Source organism: Geotrypetes seraphini, chromosome 4, assembly GCF_902459505.1.
Source record: "Geotrypetes seraphini chromosome 4, aGeoSer1.1, whole genome shotgun sequence".
Classification (NCBI taxonomy): Eukaryota; Metazoa; Chordata; class Amphibia; order Gymnophiona; family Dermophiidae; genus Geotrypetes; species Geotrypetes seraphini.
Genome location: NC_047087.1, coordinates 315,025,785 through 315,043,693, shown reverse-complemented (window position 1 = coordinate 315,043,693; position 17,909 = coordinate 315,025,785). Strand labels below are relative to the sequence as shown.

Sequence of the window (17,909 nt, the reverse complement as noted above, 5' to 3'; positions counted from 1 at the left end):
TGCATTCTGATTATTGTTAAGTTGTATTATTCCAATCTATCGTATTTAATCTGTATTTTATGTACTTGCCCAGTTGTTGTGAACTGCCTAGAACTTTTTTGGTATGGCGGTATCTAAGATAATAATACCCTTAGCGCACATGCGCACTTCAATTTTTGTGGCTTCGTGCATCTGTCGCTCTGTGGTTGGCAGAGAAATGTTGCAGAGTATGGTGCCTGCGCGGCGCGTGCGCACATTGGGAGACGACATCGGGGAGAGAAGGAGGCGGCGGCGGCGGCAACCAAGCTACGGAGCTAGGGGAGGGAAGGCCTCAACTACGCCGCTTCATGGTCGCACAGCCTTCTCCTCTGCCTCCACTCTCCCCTCTGGGTGAATTTCCGGGTCGAGGATGAGGATTTGTTGGAGGCTGGTGGCGCTGCCACAGAGGGGGTGAGATGGGCTGGGGGGGCAGTCAAAGGAAGGGGATCGGGGAGCAGACAGGGAACGGGAGAGAGGGAAGAAAAGAGACAGACAAGACAGCGGCCAAGGAGAGAGAGAGAGAGAAAGAGATAGAAAGACAGACAGCGGCCAAAGAGAGAGAGAGACAGAAAGACACATAGGCAGCGGCCAAGGAAAGAGAGAGAGAAAAAGACAGAAACATACACAGACAGTAGCCAAGGAGAGAAAGAGATAGAAAGACAGACAGACACACACACAGACAGCGGCCAAGGAGATAGAGAGACAGACAGCGGCCAACGAGAGAGAAAGAAACAGAAAGACAAACAGACACACAGCGGCCAATGAGAGAGAGAGAAAGAGACAGAAAGGCACATAAACAGTGGCCAAGGAGAAAGAGAGAGAAAGAGACAGAAACATACACAGACAGCGGCCAAGGAGAGAGAGAAAGAAAGAGACAGAAAGACAGACACACAGCGGCCAATGAGAGAGAGAAAGAGACAGAAAGGCACATAAACAGCGGCCAAGGAGAAAGAGAGAGAAAAAGACAGAAACATACACAGACAGCAGCCAAGGAGAGACAGAGAAAGAGACAGAAAGGCACATAAACAGTGGCCAAGGAGAAAGAGCTAGAAAGAGGCAGAAACATACACAGACAGCGGCCAAGGAGAGAGAGAGAGAAAGAGACAGAAACACAGACACACAGCGGCCAATGAGAGAGAGAAAGAGACAGAAAGGCACATAAACAGCAGCCAAGGAGAAAGAGAGAGAAACATACAAAGAGAGCAGCCAAGGAGAGAGAGAGAGAAAGAAAGAGACAGAAAGACAGACAGACACACAGCTGCCAACGAGAAAGAGAGAAAGAGACAGAAAGACAGACAGACACACAGACAGCGGCCAAGGAGAGAGACAGACAGACAGCGACCAAGGAGAGAGAGAGAGAGAGAGACAGAAAGACAGACAGACACACAGAAAGACAGACAGCGGCCAAGGAGAGAGGGAGAGACAGAAAGACAGGCAGACAGAAGCCAAGAAGAGAGAGAGAAAGAGACAGAAAGACAGATACACACAGAGAGCGACAGAGGGAGACACACAGAAAGACAGCGGCCAAGGAGAAAGGGAGAGACAGAAAGACAGGCAGACAGCGGCCAAGGAGAGAGAGAGAGACAGAAAGACACACAGACAGTGGTCAAGGAGAGACACAGAAAGAAAGAAAGACAGACAGACAGCGGCCAAAGAGAGAGAGAGACGGAAAGAAAGACAGCAGCCAATGAGAGAGAGAGACAAAGAAAGACAGACAGACACATCTATTCTAGCACCCGTTAATGTAACGGGCTTAAAGACTAGTATAAGAATAAATTATTATTATTATTATAAAAAGGATGGAGTCGGTCCAGATGAAGGCTACTAAAATGGTGCATGGTCTTCGTCATAAGGCATATGTTTCAGATCATTCATTGAACCATATCCATGTCATTCTCTTCTTGGTTGGGCTGAGAATTTTTCAGCACCCCCTCGTAAATGTACCAGAAATATCACTGGAGAAGAGCCCAAGGCATCATAAATACAGGTAATATTAGAACCCCCCTCTCTCTCTTCCTCTCTCTAAGAGATTCCACGTGCCTATCCCAGGCTTTCTTGAATTCAGACACAGTCTCTGTCTTCACCACCTCTTCTGAAAAACAAGAGGTTTCATTATTCAGTTAACACAGTCCACAACTCAGTAATTTGATGGCTTACCTCAGCCATGTAAAAACACTCTTTCCCCTTAACAGTCTCTCCTTCACTCAGTGGAGTCACTTTGCTTTCCCGGGCACTCTCTCTCTCTCTGGCCACAGCTAATATCAGCTGGAAGTCTCTCTCAATCTCTCCCAGGGCTCCTCTCAGCCCTTAGCTAGGGAAACCCCTTGAAATTAGGATTCTAAATTAGACTTGAATACCATGCAATTGTACAAGGATTAGAAAATGCTTACAAGGACTTTTGAGAACTCAGCAAGAAAAGAAATCATCTTATCGAGTGAAGGCCTAAGTGAGATGCTAACAAATGAGAGAACATATCAACATGACTAATCAGGTCTCTGACTCCAAATGGAAGGGCAGACGACTTCCCAAGTCTCTCTCTTGTAGTGGAAAGTCTCTCTGTATTGGTTTAAAAAAAAATTCTCATTTTTCTTCATTACAACTATCTTCCCTTTAACAAGTCTCTCTTTTTTTTATTTATGCATTATAATGACAAAAGTATTACCATAGTACATAATATTTGCAAACAAGAAATAAAATATACATGTTGATTAAAGTTCACAGTGTTGGAAACATATAAACATGACGGCAGATAAAGGCCAAATGGCACAATCCACAGCATCCTCTATATCCTCCTCTCCCTATTGGCTAAGGCTCTTAATATTTGCATCTCTTCTTCCTATTGGCTAAGAGTCTTTACACCTGCATTGTGATGTCATAGAACTATAGTAACATAGAAACATGACAGCAGATAAAGGCCAAATGGCACAATCCACAGCATCCACTATCTCCTCCTCTTCCTATTGGCTAAGGCTCTTAACATTTGCATCTCCTCTTCCTATTGGCTAAGGCTCTTTACACCTGCATTGTGATGTCATAGAACTATAGTAACAAAAACATGACGGCAGATAAAGGCCAAATGGCCCATCCAGTCTGCCCACCCGCAGTAACCATTATCTCTTCCTCTCTCTAAGAGATTCCACGTGCCTATCCCAGGCTTTCTTGAATTCAGACACAGTCTCTGTCTTCACCACCTCTTCTGAAAAACAAGAGGTTTCATTATTCAGTTAACACAGTCCACAACTCAGTAATTTGATGGCTTACCTCAGCCATGTAAAAACACTCTTTCCCCTTAACAGTCTCTCCTTCACTCAGTGGAGTCACTTTGTTTCCCGGGTTCTCTCTCTCTGGCCACAGCTAATAACAGCTGGAAGTCTCTCTCAATCTTTAACAGAGCTCCTCTCAGCCCTTAGCTAGGGAAACTCTTACTAGTACTACTACTATGTATCACTTATATAGTGCTGAAAGGCATATGCAGCACTGTATATTTTGGCATTTAATAGGTGGTCCCTGCTTAGAAGAGCTTACAATCTAACTTGGACAGACAAACAAGACATAAAGGGTTAAGATGCCTTTAATATCTAATCCCTTTTCATTCCTTCTCACATCAATCTCTCCAAAGAAACAAGAGGCAGTATTTACCATCCTTTTGTCCTTCCCTTTAATGTTTTCTATTCTTTTCCATTGTATTTCCTCCCCATCTACCTATCGTCTCTTGTCAGTCCAGTCAAGTTTGTGCAATTTTAAGTATGCCATTTAATTAATGTTGTTTTAACTTCCTTTTGTTATTATTTGAATTGTTATTGGCGTTTTTTTCTTTCACCTCTACATTTTAATTGTAAACTCGCTTAGAAACTTGATAAGTGACAAAATCAAATTTTAATAAAAACTTGAAAACTTGAAACCCAGGGTGACAGTAGTTAGTAGTTGAAGGCAGTCTCAAAGAGGTGGGCGTTTAAATGGGCCTTGACCCCTGCAGAGCAGTTTGTTCCAAACATACGGCACAGCAAGATAGAAGGAATAGAGTCTGGAGTTGGTGAAGGAAGAGAAAGGCACAGACAGGAGGGACTTATCAGCTGAACGGAGCTTGCAGGGGGGAGATAAGTGAAGAGAGATAGTGAGGGGCAGCTGAGTGAGTGTATCTGTATAGTGGCGCACCAAGGGCAGGGGGGGGAGGACCACCCCGGGTGCACGCCCTAGGGTGGTGCACAGCTGACTGGGTCCAGAACCTCCTGGGACCTGCACTTCAGCACAGCTGCCGGTCCACCTCCGTGACCAAGAAAAAGGCTAAGAAGTCGGCGGGAGAGGCGAAAGCGTCCTTTAAAGAACACCCTCCCGATCTGGCTCTATCCCGCCCCCTTCGTGATGCCACCAGACAGCGTTCTCAGCCATTGGTCGACAAGTTCCTGCTAAACTGGAACATAGGAAGGTGAGGCTGGACTCATTTAGAGCACTGGTCTTTGACCTAAGGTCCACCGTGTGAGTGGACTGCTGGGCAAGATGGACCACTGGTCTGACCCAGCAGCAGCAGTTCTTATGTACCCCGTGATGACTTTTCAACTTGAAGATTTTAAGGTACAGATTAGGTATTGAATGGCAAAATCTGTCTTGAGGATGTGTCTAAAGGATTTTGTTGTCTTCTCTCCCTGCACATTCTCACAGAGGCTGTGTCTGAATTCAAGAGGGCCTGGGATAGGCATGTGGGATCTCTCAGAGAGAGAAAGAGAGAATGGTTACTGCGGATGGGCAGATTAGGTGGGCCATTTGGCCTTTATCTGCCGTCATGTTTCAATGTTTATAGAAAGAATGGGAAAGAAATGACACTTCCGTGCAGACAGGTAGGGAATGGATGTGAGCAAGGTCTGATGGAGATGAGGGTGTCTTGGGAATATGTCTGGATTTTTATAGATTAGCTTCCTTCACAAGTCTGATTTATTTATTTTTAACCAGCAATAGAATTATTGTCCATTTTTTACACTATATAACTGCATTTTTCTTCTGGGGCATAAACTTCCACCAATGTACACCTAAGGAAGGCATTCTAAAGGTCAAATTGCAAAGAACACTGCACACAAGAGCTACTGTAAATGAGACTTCTTGCACAGACTATGGATATAAAGGTTGTCTTGCTTCCAAGGGTTTTAAAGTTCTGTTCTTTCTCTTCTCCCCATTCCCTTTCCCTATTCTGCAGATCTCGCCTTGCAGATTTTCTCACAAACTGCCAGTCCGAACCACGCTCGATCAGCGGCTGTCTGAAGGAAAACTATGCAGATTGCCTGCTAGCTTACTCCGGGCTTATTGGTAAGACCCCATCATTTTTCTTTTCCCATTGCGTCTCTTGTAAAGAACGACAGGAAATGCATAGGCTACTTGAAAGCTGATGGCACTGATCTTTCCAAGAAGAGGGTAGAAGGAGCCAGAAGGGCTGCTTCTGGTTGTGCAGATTTGAGATGTAGGTCATCAAAGCTTTTTTTTTGTAAATTTGATGTTGAATATGGCCAACCCTTATATTTTGATCCCTCTGATGAAAATCCAGGTCCTCACTTTTATCTGATTTGATATGGAGGATAGAGAATGACATCAGGACACAATTTTTTTCCCCGTCTCCGCAGGAACTCATCTTCCGTCCCTGCCCCCTTCCTGCAAGCTCTGTCCTCATCTACACAAGCCTCAAACACTTTAAAATCATACTTGTTCGAGGCTTGTGCGGTTAAGGCAGAGCTTACAGGAATGGGGGCAGGGACAGCACCAAAACTCATGGGGACAGGACGGTGAAATTGAGTTCCTGTGGGGATGGGGACAAATTTGTCCTCATGTCATTCTCTAATGGAGAATATAGAGCGGAAGGAAAAAAAAAACCCTCGGGATACAGAGGTAGAGGGCAGTTCTCGGGTGAATGATGACCTACAGTGGCTGGTCCTGGTGAGGTGGAACGGCTAAAATATCAGGGGACGGATGTTAATCTTTGCACCGTGTGATATACAAGATAAAAGGGATTAAAAAAAAGCCCGGCCTTGTCCTCATTTTCTGTATTTTATGTTGAGGAGCTATTTCAAAAGAGATTGGCAGAAACCTGCCATTCTCTTTATAGAAAACACCTGCAACAAAACGCTTGTGTCCTCTGCTGAACTGTAATTTCACCGATGCTAACGTCTGAAATGAAATATTCATTGCACAGATCTCATCTTTACCCACAGGCACAGTTATGACACCCAACTATATAGAGTCCCATAGCCTGCGCGTTGCACCGTGGTGTGAGTGCACCAACAGCGGGAACGACATTGAAGAATGCCAGAAATTTCTGAACTTCTTCAAAGAAAACATCTGTCTTAGTAAGTATTAGTGATTGATTGTGCAATTAAAAATTTTATTTAATTGAGTGACTAATCGCATCATTAAAAACAGAGGCATAGCCAGCAGTCCATTTTATTTTTTTTGGGGGGGGGGAACAAGGAAAACTATACCTTTCCTTTCCTTCCTCTTCCTCCCCCTCCCCCTCCCCCTCCCTTCCACATTAGGTATCGTATATTTGCTGGCGGGGATATCAAAGCCCCGCCAGCCGAAGAAACCAACTGCCCGAGCCGCCCTCTTCCTCCTCGTGCTGCCCCAGGAGCGAGGAAGTCAGTATCATGCCTCCAACCACCAGCACTGGCAGTCCTTAAAAATGCTCAGTTAACGCATAATCAGAGCGTGTTCAAGGAATGCCAACATCAGCAGCTGGATGTACACCACCAACTTCCTTGTTCAAAAAGCAGCATGAGGGGGGGGGGGGTGGCTCAGACAGCAGATCCCTTCAGCTGGCAGGGTTTTAGCACCTTTGCCAGCCGCTGAAGGGGCTTGAACGTAAAGTAGATGGAGCTCAGGCCTCCAAGCCTTGCACCCCTCCATGGCTATGTCACTGATTAAAGGACCCAATATCTCCCTCTCTCCTGCCCCTGGGTTCAACTCTTCCCTTCTTCCCTCATCCCATTGTCCCTCCCTTCTCTCTACCCCAGATCTATATTTTTCTCTCTCTATCACTTCCCTCCCTCCTATTTGCTCTCCCCTCCAGAGTGCAACACCTCTTTCTTCCTTCCTTCATTTCTCCCCTTCCTACCCTCAGGTTCATTATCTTTCTCTCCCCCACCTTCTCCATCCCCATCCATTATCTCTCTCTCTCTCTTTCTTTCTTTATCCCCTCCTCTCCCCTGCTTTCAGTTGTGTCAAATCTAACCCAAATCTTCAAAGTGTCTCCCTTCCACATCACTGACATTATCCTCAGCATGAAGTGAGAACATAGACTTAGCATGCACTCACAGGCCCTGCCCCTTTAAAGAGAGGGTAAGATCTAGGTCCCCCATGCTCACTGCGCCTTGAGAACAACACAGCTAGAGTGGAGGCAACACCAGTGAAGATCTAAAGAGGTTTAATAGGAGGAAAGGACTTGAAGATAGGGGAAGAGTGTGGCGCAGTGGTTAAAGCTACAGTCTCAGCACCCTGAGGATGTGGGTTCAAAGCCACACTGCTCCTTGTCACCCTGGGCAAGTCACTTAATTAAGAACATAAGAATAGTCTTACTGGGTCAGACCAATGGTCCATCAAGCCCAGTAGCCCATTCTCACGGTGGCCAATCCAGGTCACTAGTACCTGGCCAAAACCCAAGGAGTAGCAACATTCCATGCTACCGATCCAGGGCAATAACAGACTATGAACTTTTCCTCCAATTCCCACCATTGCCCCAGGTACATTAGACAGGTTGTGAGCCACCAAGACAGATAGGAAAAAATGCTTGAGTGCCTGAATAAAATTAATGTAAACCATTCTAAGCTCCCCTGGGAGAATGGTATAAAACATTGAATAAATAGAGAAGATGAATGGGGCAGGAGGGAAAGCCTTGGCGGCAGCACAGGATGGTGTCTAGGCTTGGGATTTTCAACCCAGTCCTTGAGATACCCCAGGCTAGTCAGGTTTTACTAATATATCCACAATAAATAGATTTGCATACAATGGAAGCAATACAAATAAATCTGTCTTATGTATATTAATTGTGAATATGCTGATAACCTGACTGGCTAGCACTGGGCTGAGGACCCCTGGTCAAGGGACAGCTTCAGCTGGAATCCGTCCCTGCAGACAAGTAGAATGTCAATAAGGATCACTACGTCTTCCAACTGACCAATGTATCTCTTAGAGCAGTGGTTCCCAACCCTGTCCTGGAGGACCACCAGGCCAATTGGGTTTTCAGACTAGCCCTAATGAATATGCATGAGAGAGATTTGCATATAATGGAAGTGACAGGCATGCAAATCTGCTCCATGCCTATTCATTAGGGCTAGCCTGAAAACCCGATTGGCCTGGTGGTCCTCCAGGACAGGGTTGGGAACCACTGTCTTAGAGCATCTGGATACAACAGGAGTGCTCATTCAAGTGTTTTTTAAAAATTTATTTTGCAAATTTCTATCCTGCATCTATATATATAAAATCGGATGTATGTATGTACCAGCATAACTCTGAAACGCATGGATAGATTTCAATCAAACTTGGTACACATATCAATTACTCTCTGGAAAAAATACTGTGGGGTGGGAAGGGGGGTGACATGTAAAGAATCATTGAAAAAGACAGATATTGCTTTGACCAATTGTGTGAAGCTTAGGGAATGATCTCGTGCTGTGCTGTTGTTATTGTACCAATGCCTCCAAGGAAACATAAGGCAAATTTCCAACAGCTACATTGAGCTTCAGAGACAGTTCAGCAGCATAAGGCCCAACTATAGGACATGAAAGATAAGTGTCTAATCCATAGTTTTGGGGCTCACTGAGACACTCTCAATGCCGTCTAAGTCCAAGTTCAGCCCCATAGAGAGGGCCATTCTTGCTGCTGAGATTGGAATATCCGGGCAACGCCAAGTGATCAGCTAGTATAAAATCTATGTGGTTTCACTCTGTCATTTTGCCTTGGAAGCAGAGGTAATAGATTCAGGCATCTTCATCTTCTTTCCGGTAGCTACATTTAGGGACAGATTCTATAATTGTCAATCATTCTTAGGGGCTGTGTAAAGAATCGCGGCTAACCGCACTTACCAAAAACCTTAGGCCAGGGTTTTACTGCCTACGTTCTTTTGAGAATTGCTTCTAATTTCACCTAAGGTCGTTTCTGCCCCAATGACACCTACTTTTGAGCTTAGGTGCTGTTAGGCGGCTTCATTGAGAAACGATTATGATGCCTACTTTTTTCTTTAACAAGTTTTTAATTGAATTTTAATGGCACGGTCAATTACCCTACCATTTGCAGAATCAGGCCCTTATTGTCAGCCAATCCAAGTACAGAAATCCTAAAAAGGCACCAACCCCCCCCCCCCCCCCCCTCAGCAAATATAAGTCAAGAAAATTTGACTTCAAAATCCCAGGGTTGTTTTATTTGTGGGTCATTCTCATTAGCGTGCTCTATTTTCGGTGTTAACCCAGTTGTAGAAAGCCTCACAGGGACCCCTCCTGACGAAGGACCCGAAACTTGAGTCAGGGGGGCCGGGCTTAGTATCAGCAATTTTAGTAATCACGTCCGTTAAGGCAAGCACAAGTAGCACACAGCACTTTAAGTTTAATGCACTTTATTCTCATCGCTGCTGGAGGTTAAAGATTCTGCCGCCAAGTCCATCGAAGTCATCTTAAAGATAAGTGAATTTGATTTACTTATATAATAATGTGTGTAGTATTATAAAATGGAGCAGGATGGCACAGGGACATTGAAGTGATATGATGGTCCCTAATATACTGAAAATCAATCAAAAAATACCGCTAATAGCAAACAATACATAACAGTATTGTTAGCCCGACAAACTTGAAGGGCTATGGCCTCAGAATCGGAGCCTACGCACAGCAGTGAAAATCACAGACTGAGAGTAATCCTGCTCCAATCATTGGCCAATGTATATATATTTTTTTTAATAGTTTTCTACAGCATTTTAATAAAGCTAAAACTCCACCCTGAACTTCAAAAACTTTTTCAGGGCTACTGTGTATAAGTGCAAGCCAAGATTTGAAAAACATAGACCAGAAAAAGACTAATCTTGTTGCTGACTTGTCTTTAAAGATTCATTCAGTCACTAGTGTTTGTTTGCCGACGCGGCCAGCGTTTCGCGGGAATTTTAAAGCATCCGCTGCGTCAGGGCCACCAGGACATTCTAAATCAAGGCTCAATCACTTCACTCGGTCACAGAATTTCAAATCCCTAATATACCCCAGTTCGGTGAGATCACTGAATCTAAGGGTAGTGGTCTGAACACTTCATAATAATTATATTAAATTTTATTTAATTTATAATCAATATGGCTGTGATTAATTTGAGCTTTCATTCTCATTAGCGCCATGCTGGTCAGATTCTAGCTGTGGTGAAGCTGAGGATAGAGTCAGTGTTATAAATGTCCCTGGCATGGGAAGTACTGTATTTTTAATTTAGGGTGAATCTGAACATTGTTCAAATCTATAAATTCTCTAGCTGGTTGGTTGAAAGTTTGTGCTGAGCAGATATACCCTGAGAGGAGGGCATGCCTACAAGGAAGTGTGCCTGACAATTAGCAGGAAACCTGGAAACAACTAAAAGCCATTTGATTGGCTGATGGTTCAAGAAGTAGCTTTAAAGAGTGTATATGGGGGTTGAGAAATACTGATTTCTGGACAGGAAGGGTGAGTGATTTGTGAAAATATTTTTCTAGGACATTTGCTTTAGAGAACTTGCCAAAGTTTAGAGTGTTGAATAAAAGCGAACTGACTTATCAGTGAGGGATAAATATATCATCCTTATATACTGAAATCTCATGATTTAACTTAAAGCAGGAGGAAATAGTCTATTTTGACTGTTGTTAAAATCTGTGAAACTGTGAGCTATGGGAAGGGGGATGGGTTTGGAAAAGGCAGGAGAGATACTAAAAGGAAGGGAGAGAGCAAGTAATGTTAGACCTGGGAGGGAGGGAGAGGGAGCAATGTAAGACCCAGACTTGACTTATACATGAGAATATACGGTACAACAAAAAGCAAAACACAAACAATAAATCAAACAAAAATGATAACTATAAAAATAGATCAAACATTGCAGAGCTGTCCACCCGATTTAAAATGCTTCTGCTAATGACAAAGTTAAGATTATTCTGTAGGGTCCTTCCTAGCCTACCTAGGCCTCTGGAAAGGAAAAAGTCCTGAGTGGCTGCTAAAATAGATAAAGGATAAGGGAAAGACATGGGAAAGAAGGGAGGAGAGATTCTCCTCCCTAAAGAGCAAGAGCCAGAGGCATTGTGTGTGTCTGTGTGGGAAGTGGGGGGAGGATATGAGAATTTGAGGGCTGAGTACATAAGAACATAAGAATTACCGCTGCTGGGTCAGACCAGTGGTCCATCTTGCCCAGCAGTCTCCCGCGGTGGCCCTTAGGTCAAAGACCAGTGCCCTAACTGAGATCATGTCCCCTCTCAATCTCTGTTCGAGGGAGAAGAGGCCGTATGGGTATGAGTTTAGTTGGATGGGTGTGGAAATGTGAATGGGTGTGTAGGTGCGATTGGATGGGGATGGGGTTGGTGTGCATGGAGATGTTTATGTGTGGACATGCATATGGTTGAGTGTGTGTGTGTGTGAGCAGGTTTATATTATGTGGGGGACTATAGCTGGTGTTATGGTGGTGTGGGTGTGGATATGGGGTTGATAGATGTGGGTGAGTGAGGGGGTATGTGGATGTGAGTGGTTGAGGGGTCTGTGAATACATATGGGGAAGTGGTTGGGTAGGATATCTGGCGAGCGTGAGGGTTGGTATGTGAAAGTGTGTGGATGGTGTGCATGAGTGAGTGGAGGTCATTTGGGTGGGTGTGAATGAGTGTGGTTGTGTATGTGTGGAAGGGTACGGTTGAGTGAGCGGGGGATGTAGGTGGGTATGTGGAGGTGAGTGGGAGGTCTAGTGGGCTGGGTGAGCGTATGGGAATGTATAGGGATTAGTGTGTGTGGGTGGAATGGGTGTGAGTGTCTGCATATATTTGTGGTTGAGTGGGGGGATGTGTGTAGGTGAGTGGGGTGATTTGTAGGGGTAGGTGCTGGGAGTGGTTGGCTGGGTAGGTTTGTGTAAAGGGTAGGGGGATTGGAATGTGTGTGTTTAGGGGGAGAAATAGGTGTGGATGGGTGTGGGGATTGGATTCTGTGATTGTATGAGGGATAATGTGTGTGGGTGTGACTGGCTGATTGGGTGGGTATGCATGTGTGTAGGGGTGTGGTTAAGTCTGTAAGTATGTGTATAGGGGATGGGTAAGGAGTTAGCATATGTTTGCATATGGGTTGGTAGATTGATGCATATTTGTGGGGGTTGGTATGTGTGATGGGTGGAATTGATGCATGTGGCTGTGGGTGAGAGTGGATGGGTGTATATATATATATATAGATTCACCCTTTTTGTTCAGTGTTTATCGTAATTAGACTGTAAGCTCTTTTGAGCAGGGACCGTCTCTTGCGTGTTTAATGTACAGCATTTAGGGTGTTGATTGGTTCTTCGAGGGCCCCTAGGCACACAAGTCCATCATTCTCTTACTTCCATCCATTGTCTGCCCTCTCCATTCAGTGTCCACCCTCTTTCTCTTCCATATGGCATCTTTCCTTTTTCTATTTCCCTTCAATAAACTGTCTATCCTGTGCCCCTTCTTTCCTTTGTGTATGATTCATCTCAGCTTCACCCCCTCTCCATTTTTCTGATCAAGCATCTCTATCTCCTTTCCTTCCCTCCCTCCCCATGCCCTAGCAAATCTCTCCTCACCTTCTCTTCTCTTCTATCTCTGTCTCTTCCTCCATGGGCTGGTATCTCCTTTTTTTCATGTGCAATACATCTCCCCTCTTCCTTGCTCCCTTTCTCTCCTCCCCCTCTATATGCAGACTTTCTCCCTTCCATCCATGTGCATTTCCTCTCTCCCTGTCCACCTAGCCATATGCCAAATTTCCCCCTTTTCCTCATTTCTCTCTCTCTCCCTCTTTACCCCCACCTAGCATCTTCCCCATCTCTTTTCCATCCTCTCCCCGACACGCAATTTTGGATAGCCAGAAATCCAAGTGGGTGGGCATAAAAACCCCACCCCACAAGCAATCTAGTTTCTTCCTTTCCCACCTGGGTGATCTGGTCTCTCAACCCCTCTGTTGCCACGAAAACCCTGCTGGTGGTGTCATTGGTTTAAGGGCTCTCCAGGATGGAAGATGCTAAGCATAAAACAAGCGAGGAGCGCAGGTGACCGGGAGCTGCACCCGTGCTACTGCTAGGTCACACAGCAGCAGCAGCAGCTGCTACTGCCACACGCGCGCTGCCTCCAGCTGTATGGTTTGAGCCGCCGATCTGTGTGCATGCAGCTGGGAGAGCGCAAGGCAGCCTTGCTGGGATTGCTGATTTGGCGGCAACCGTTCTGTCTCAAGTGGTGGTGCTGCTCAGCCAAAGCTGCCCTCTGACGCGAACCGCCCAGGCGCAAACAGGAAGCTGCGTCAGAGGAGAAGCTTATGGCTGAGCACTGCTTGCAACAGAATGGTTGCCGCTGATGCCATGGGGGGGCACGTTGCCGATTTTCTCGGGGGCCCGTCTCCGTTTGAAAACAAAAAAATTGGGAGTCTGCTGCTTGTTTTTTCACCGGGCCCCCCTGACAAGTTCGGGCCCTAGGCACGTGCCTACTGGGCCTAACTGTTAATCCGGCCCTAGGTAGGTATAGGGGGTTATGTGTGTGAGTGTGAGTGTGTGTGTGTGGTTGGCTGTGGCTGGGTGGACTGGTGTATACATGGGGATGTGGGGGTTGGCTGTGTGTGGTGGATAGATGTGTTACTGTGTGAGGGACAGGGCATATTTTTGTGGGTGGGTAGGTGAGTGTGTGTGCTGTTTCTCTGTTATTTTTTCCTAGCAGACACAAGTTCTTTTTTATTTTAATGAAGATAAAGCAGACACTGAGAGAGAGAGAAAAAAGTACTGCAGCAAGGGCCAGCAGACCTTTTCTTTGGAAGGAAATTAAAGGTGTCGCTGGTTAATAGCTTTTCAATGAAGAAGAAAAACAACCTTCTACTCCTTGGCCCCGAATTAATGGACTTATGATCAGAGGCTGAAATGAAATCAGTCTCATTCAATTTTCACAGGTTATTTCTCTCTGAGTGTGATCAGCTGCCCAAAGTGCCGCCATGGGCCCCATGCATAGACAAATGGAGTCTCTGCCCCGTCTGAAATTACTTCTGGTTTGATTCCAGCAGCACTAACCACTACTCATTTAAAAACATCTCAGCGAGAAGCTCAGTCAAATGGTATCACGCGAGTCACCGCTTTGTCTTTTGGACATTTTGTTTCTTCTCAAGAATAAATACAAATATGTCTAGTTTCAGAAACCCTCTCGCTAATCATCCAACTGAACTTTTAGGGTGCTACTGTGCTGTTCATCAGCAGAATTGTTTGATGGATGCAGGAGAGATTAGAAAAACACAGACAAACCAGAAAATGAAGGTCTGGAAGGTGAATATGTCCTTCCTAGAATAAGACTCCCAAGGAGAGGAATGGAGCAGAGAAAGTTTAGGGCAGTGCCTATGTTCGATCACTCATTATTATGTGCTGATCGCATCATAATCTGATCACTGGACTTTTTAGTAACGTTGGGGTCGATATTCAAAGCAATTTAGGTAGCCAGGAAAGGATGACGGTAAGTAGATTGGGAGGGGCAGGGAAACCAAGACCTTTGCCCATCTCTTGTGCCAGTTCTTGACCAAAACCTATGCACTGATTCCATCCTGTGAACTTTACATTTCCTGTAAAAGAGCCATTTGTTTTCTGAAATTACAGATGTTATATCTGGGCACATGTCATTGGGAAAGATGCATCTGCAGAAATATTAAGTAAAAAACTCCGGATACATGGAAGTGATCTTCACTCTGGAACCCACTGTTGAATGGGCAGAAACACTTTCAAACCCAGAAGTAGCCAAAATCTCTAAATCCCTAGCGAATCCCCCAAGACCTGATTAAAACCAGCTTCTCTCTCGGCTCTAGGCAGGGGGGGAGGCCCTGAAAACCAGCAGAACTGATTTACTTCGGCTCAAAGCACAATCTTTAATCCCCGTGACACTTTCCGAAGCTGTGCAAATTTTCCAACCTGAAATTTGAGCTGTAGCATTTCAGACCAGCAGTGATTTTATAAAAGGGGCTTAAGCACAGGAATCAACAACAAAGCAGATCCTCCCCTCCTAACTTAATTGTACTGTATTGTATGTTGCCTTTTTAGCCTTCTTGTCCTTTCAGTTTGATGGAGCTCTTCTCTTGTTAGTGATTCTGCACAGTTTTGATTTGCCTGGCATTAAAGTATCAATAGACCTAACCTAAACCAAGTACAGTCAAACCTTGGTTGGCGAGCATAATTTGTTCCAGAAGCATGCTTGTAATCCAAAGCACTTGTATATCAAAGCGAATTTCCCCATAGGAAATAATGGAACTTCAGACGATTCGTTCCACAACCCCAAAACTTTAATACAAAATACTATAAGTACTTGTTTTGCAAGACCTCGCTCGTTTAGAACAGTCACTAAAGTCCCACAGCATCAGAGAGAGAAGAACCATCGGCTCAGTTGTGATGATGTGACGCGTGTATACTGTATGTACTCGTATTGCAAGACCTCGCTCGTTTAGAACAGTCATTACACTCCCGCAGCGTCAGAGAGAGAAGAACCATCAACTCAGTTGTGATGATGTTACGTGTGTATACTGTATGTACTCGTATTGCAAGACCTCGCTCGTTTAGAACAGTCACTACACTCCCGCAGCGTCAGAGAGAGAGGAACCATCGGCTCAGTTGTGATGATGTGACGGGTGTATACTGTATGAACTCGTATTGCAAGACCTCGCTCATTTAGAACAGTCACTACACTCCCGCAGCGTCAGAGAGAGAAGAAAGTTGTGACGATGTGACGTATGTATACTGTATGTACTTGTATTGCAAAACCTTGCTTGTATATCAAGTTAAAATTTAATGAAATGTTTTGTTTGTCTTGCAAACCACTTGTAAACCAAGTTACTTTCAATCCAAGGTTTTACTGTATTTCCCCAAACATATGATTGCCTGTAAACCGAAATGATCTGTTGCAAAATCAACAATTTCACTTTACAACATATGTGCCTAGTGTGTTCTTTCTTCAATATCAAGGCATTCTACTTCCTAGTCCTATCCTGTTTGATCTGTAACTCTATGTATCGGGGCCTATATCCCCCTCAAATCCGATCAGTGGCATAGCAAAGGTAAGTGGTGCTCCTCCTCTGCCCTCTTCTCTGTCTCCACCCTACTTCATCCCAACCCCCCCTTCCCTTCCCCCATACATTTTTAATTTTCCAGGCGAGACCAACAGCACAAACTTGCTGCCCGCGTCGTGTCGGCTATCCCCCAGAAATTAGACAAATGGAATCTGGAATTCAATTCCATATGAAGGTCCAGCCACCTGAAACATTTGGGATCAATTTACAACTTTAGTAACTGAACGAAGTGGGGGAACAACCAAGAGGTCTGCAATAAGAAGGCAATCACCTTAGGCAACAAGTCACAAACAGATTTAAATACCAAGGTCAATATCTTGAATTGTATTCGCCATATAACTAACAACCAATGGAGTTCAGCTAGTACAGGTATGACGTGAATAGCGAGATAATCTGGCTATTATCCTGGCAGCAATATTCTGAGCCACTTGTAGAGCCCTTAAAAAGTTCTTTGGCAAGCCACAAAGAAGAGAATTACAATAGTCCAGGGGTGTCAAAGTCCCTCCTCGAGGGCCGCAATCCAGTCAGGTTTTCAGGATTTCCCCAATGAATATGCGTGAGAACTATTAGCATACAATGAAAGCAGTGCATGTAAATAGATCTCATGCATATTCATTGGGGAAATCCTGAAAACCCGACTGGTTTGCGGCCCTCGAAGAGGGACTTTGACATCCCTGCAATAGTCTAAGTGTGGCAAAACATAGGTTTGCATAACCAGCAGTGGCGACCAAGGGGAAGGGAGCGGACTGCCCCGGGTGCACGCCCTACAGGGGGTGCACAGCTGGCTGGGTCTGGGTCATCCTACCCTATTGTGCAACAGGACCTGCACCTCAGCGTGGCTGCTGGTGCACCCCCTCCGATGTTTGTGCTCTGGAACAGAGTCGGCAGCTGTGCTGAGGTGCAGGAAGGTCCCGCGATGACTACGTCTGCCAGCTCTGCTCCGGAAGAAGTAAGTTACATTGGAGGGGGTGAACCCAGCAGATGCAGTCATCGCAGGACCTTGCCACAACTCCCTGTGTCTGCCGGGTCCACCTACTCCAACCCCACTCTGACATACTTGCTCTGGAGCAGAGCCGGCAGATGTAGTCATCATGGGACTTTCCTGTACCTCAGCGCGGCTGCCGACTCTGCTCCAGAGCAAGTATGTCAGAGTGGGGTGGACCAGCAGCTGGCAGCTACAGTCATCGTGGGACCTTGCTGCATGAAGGAAGAGAAGAGAGCAGGACTGCTGGTATGGAAGAGTGGTGGAGGGAGAGAAAGGGGGAAGGGTGGTATGGAAGGGTGGTACTAATGGAATTGGTGTGCAGAGAAAGCGGAGAGAGACATAAGGGGGAAGGATACTGGATGGAATTGGATTTGAGTGAAAGAAAGGGGGCAGATGCTGATGGAAGTGGGGGGAAGGGAGAGACAAGGGGTAGATGGAGGGTTGGATGGAGAGAGAAAGGGCAGACATTGGATGGTAGTGGGGAGGGTAGAGAGGGAGCCTATGCTGGATGGAAATGCGGATGGGAGAGATAAGGGACCAGATGCAGGAAGGAAATGGGGAGGAGAGAAAGAGGGGAGTAAACTCTGGATGGAAGTGGAGAGAGGAGAAGGTATTAGATGGAAGGGGTAGAGAAAGAGGGCACATGATGGAAG

The 17,909-nt window shown here is 45.4% G+C and overlaps 1 protein-coding gene across 1 annotated transcript in view; it reads left to right on the top strand.

The window, feature by feature from the left end:
• Positions 1-17,909, top strand: part of GFRA1 (GDNF family receptor alpha 1) — a 287,214-nt gene that overhangs the window by 212,264 nt on the left and 57,041 nt on the right. The window contains exons 5-6 of the mRNA XM_033942448.1: positions 5,207-5,316; positions 6,213-6,347. Coding sequence (XP_033798339.1) covers positions 5,207-5,316; positions 6,213-6,347 — 245 coding nt within the window. The remainder of the gene's footprint in view (positions 1-5,206; positions 5,317-6,212; positions 6,348-17,909) is intronic.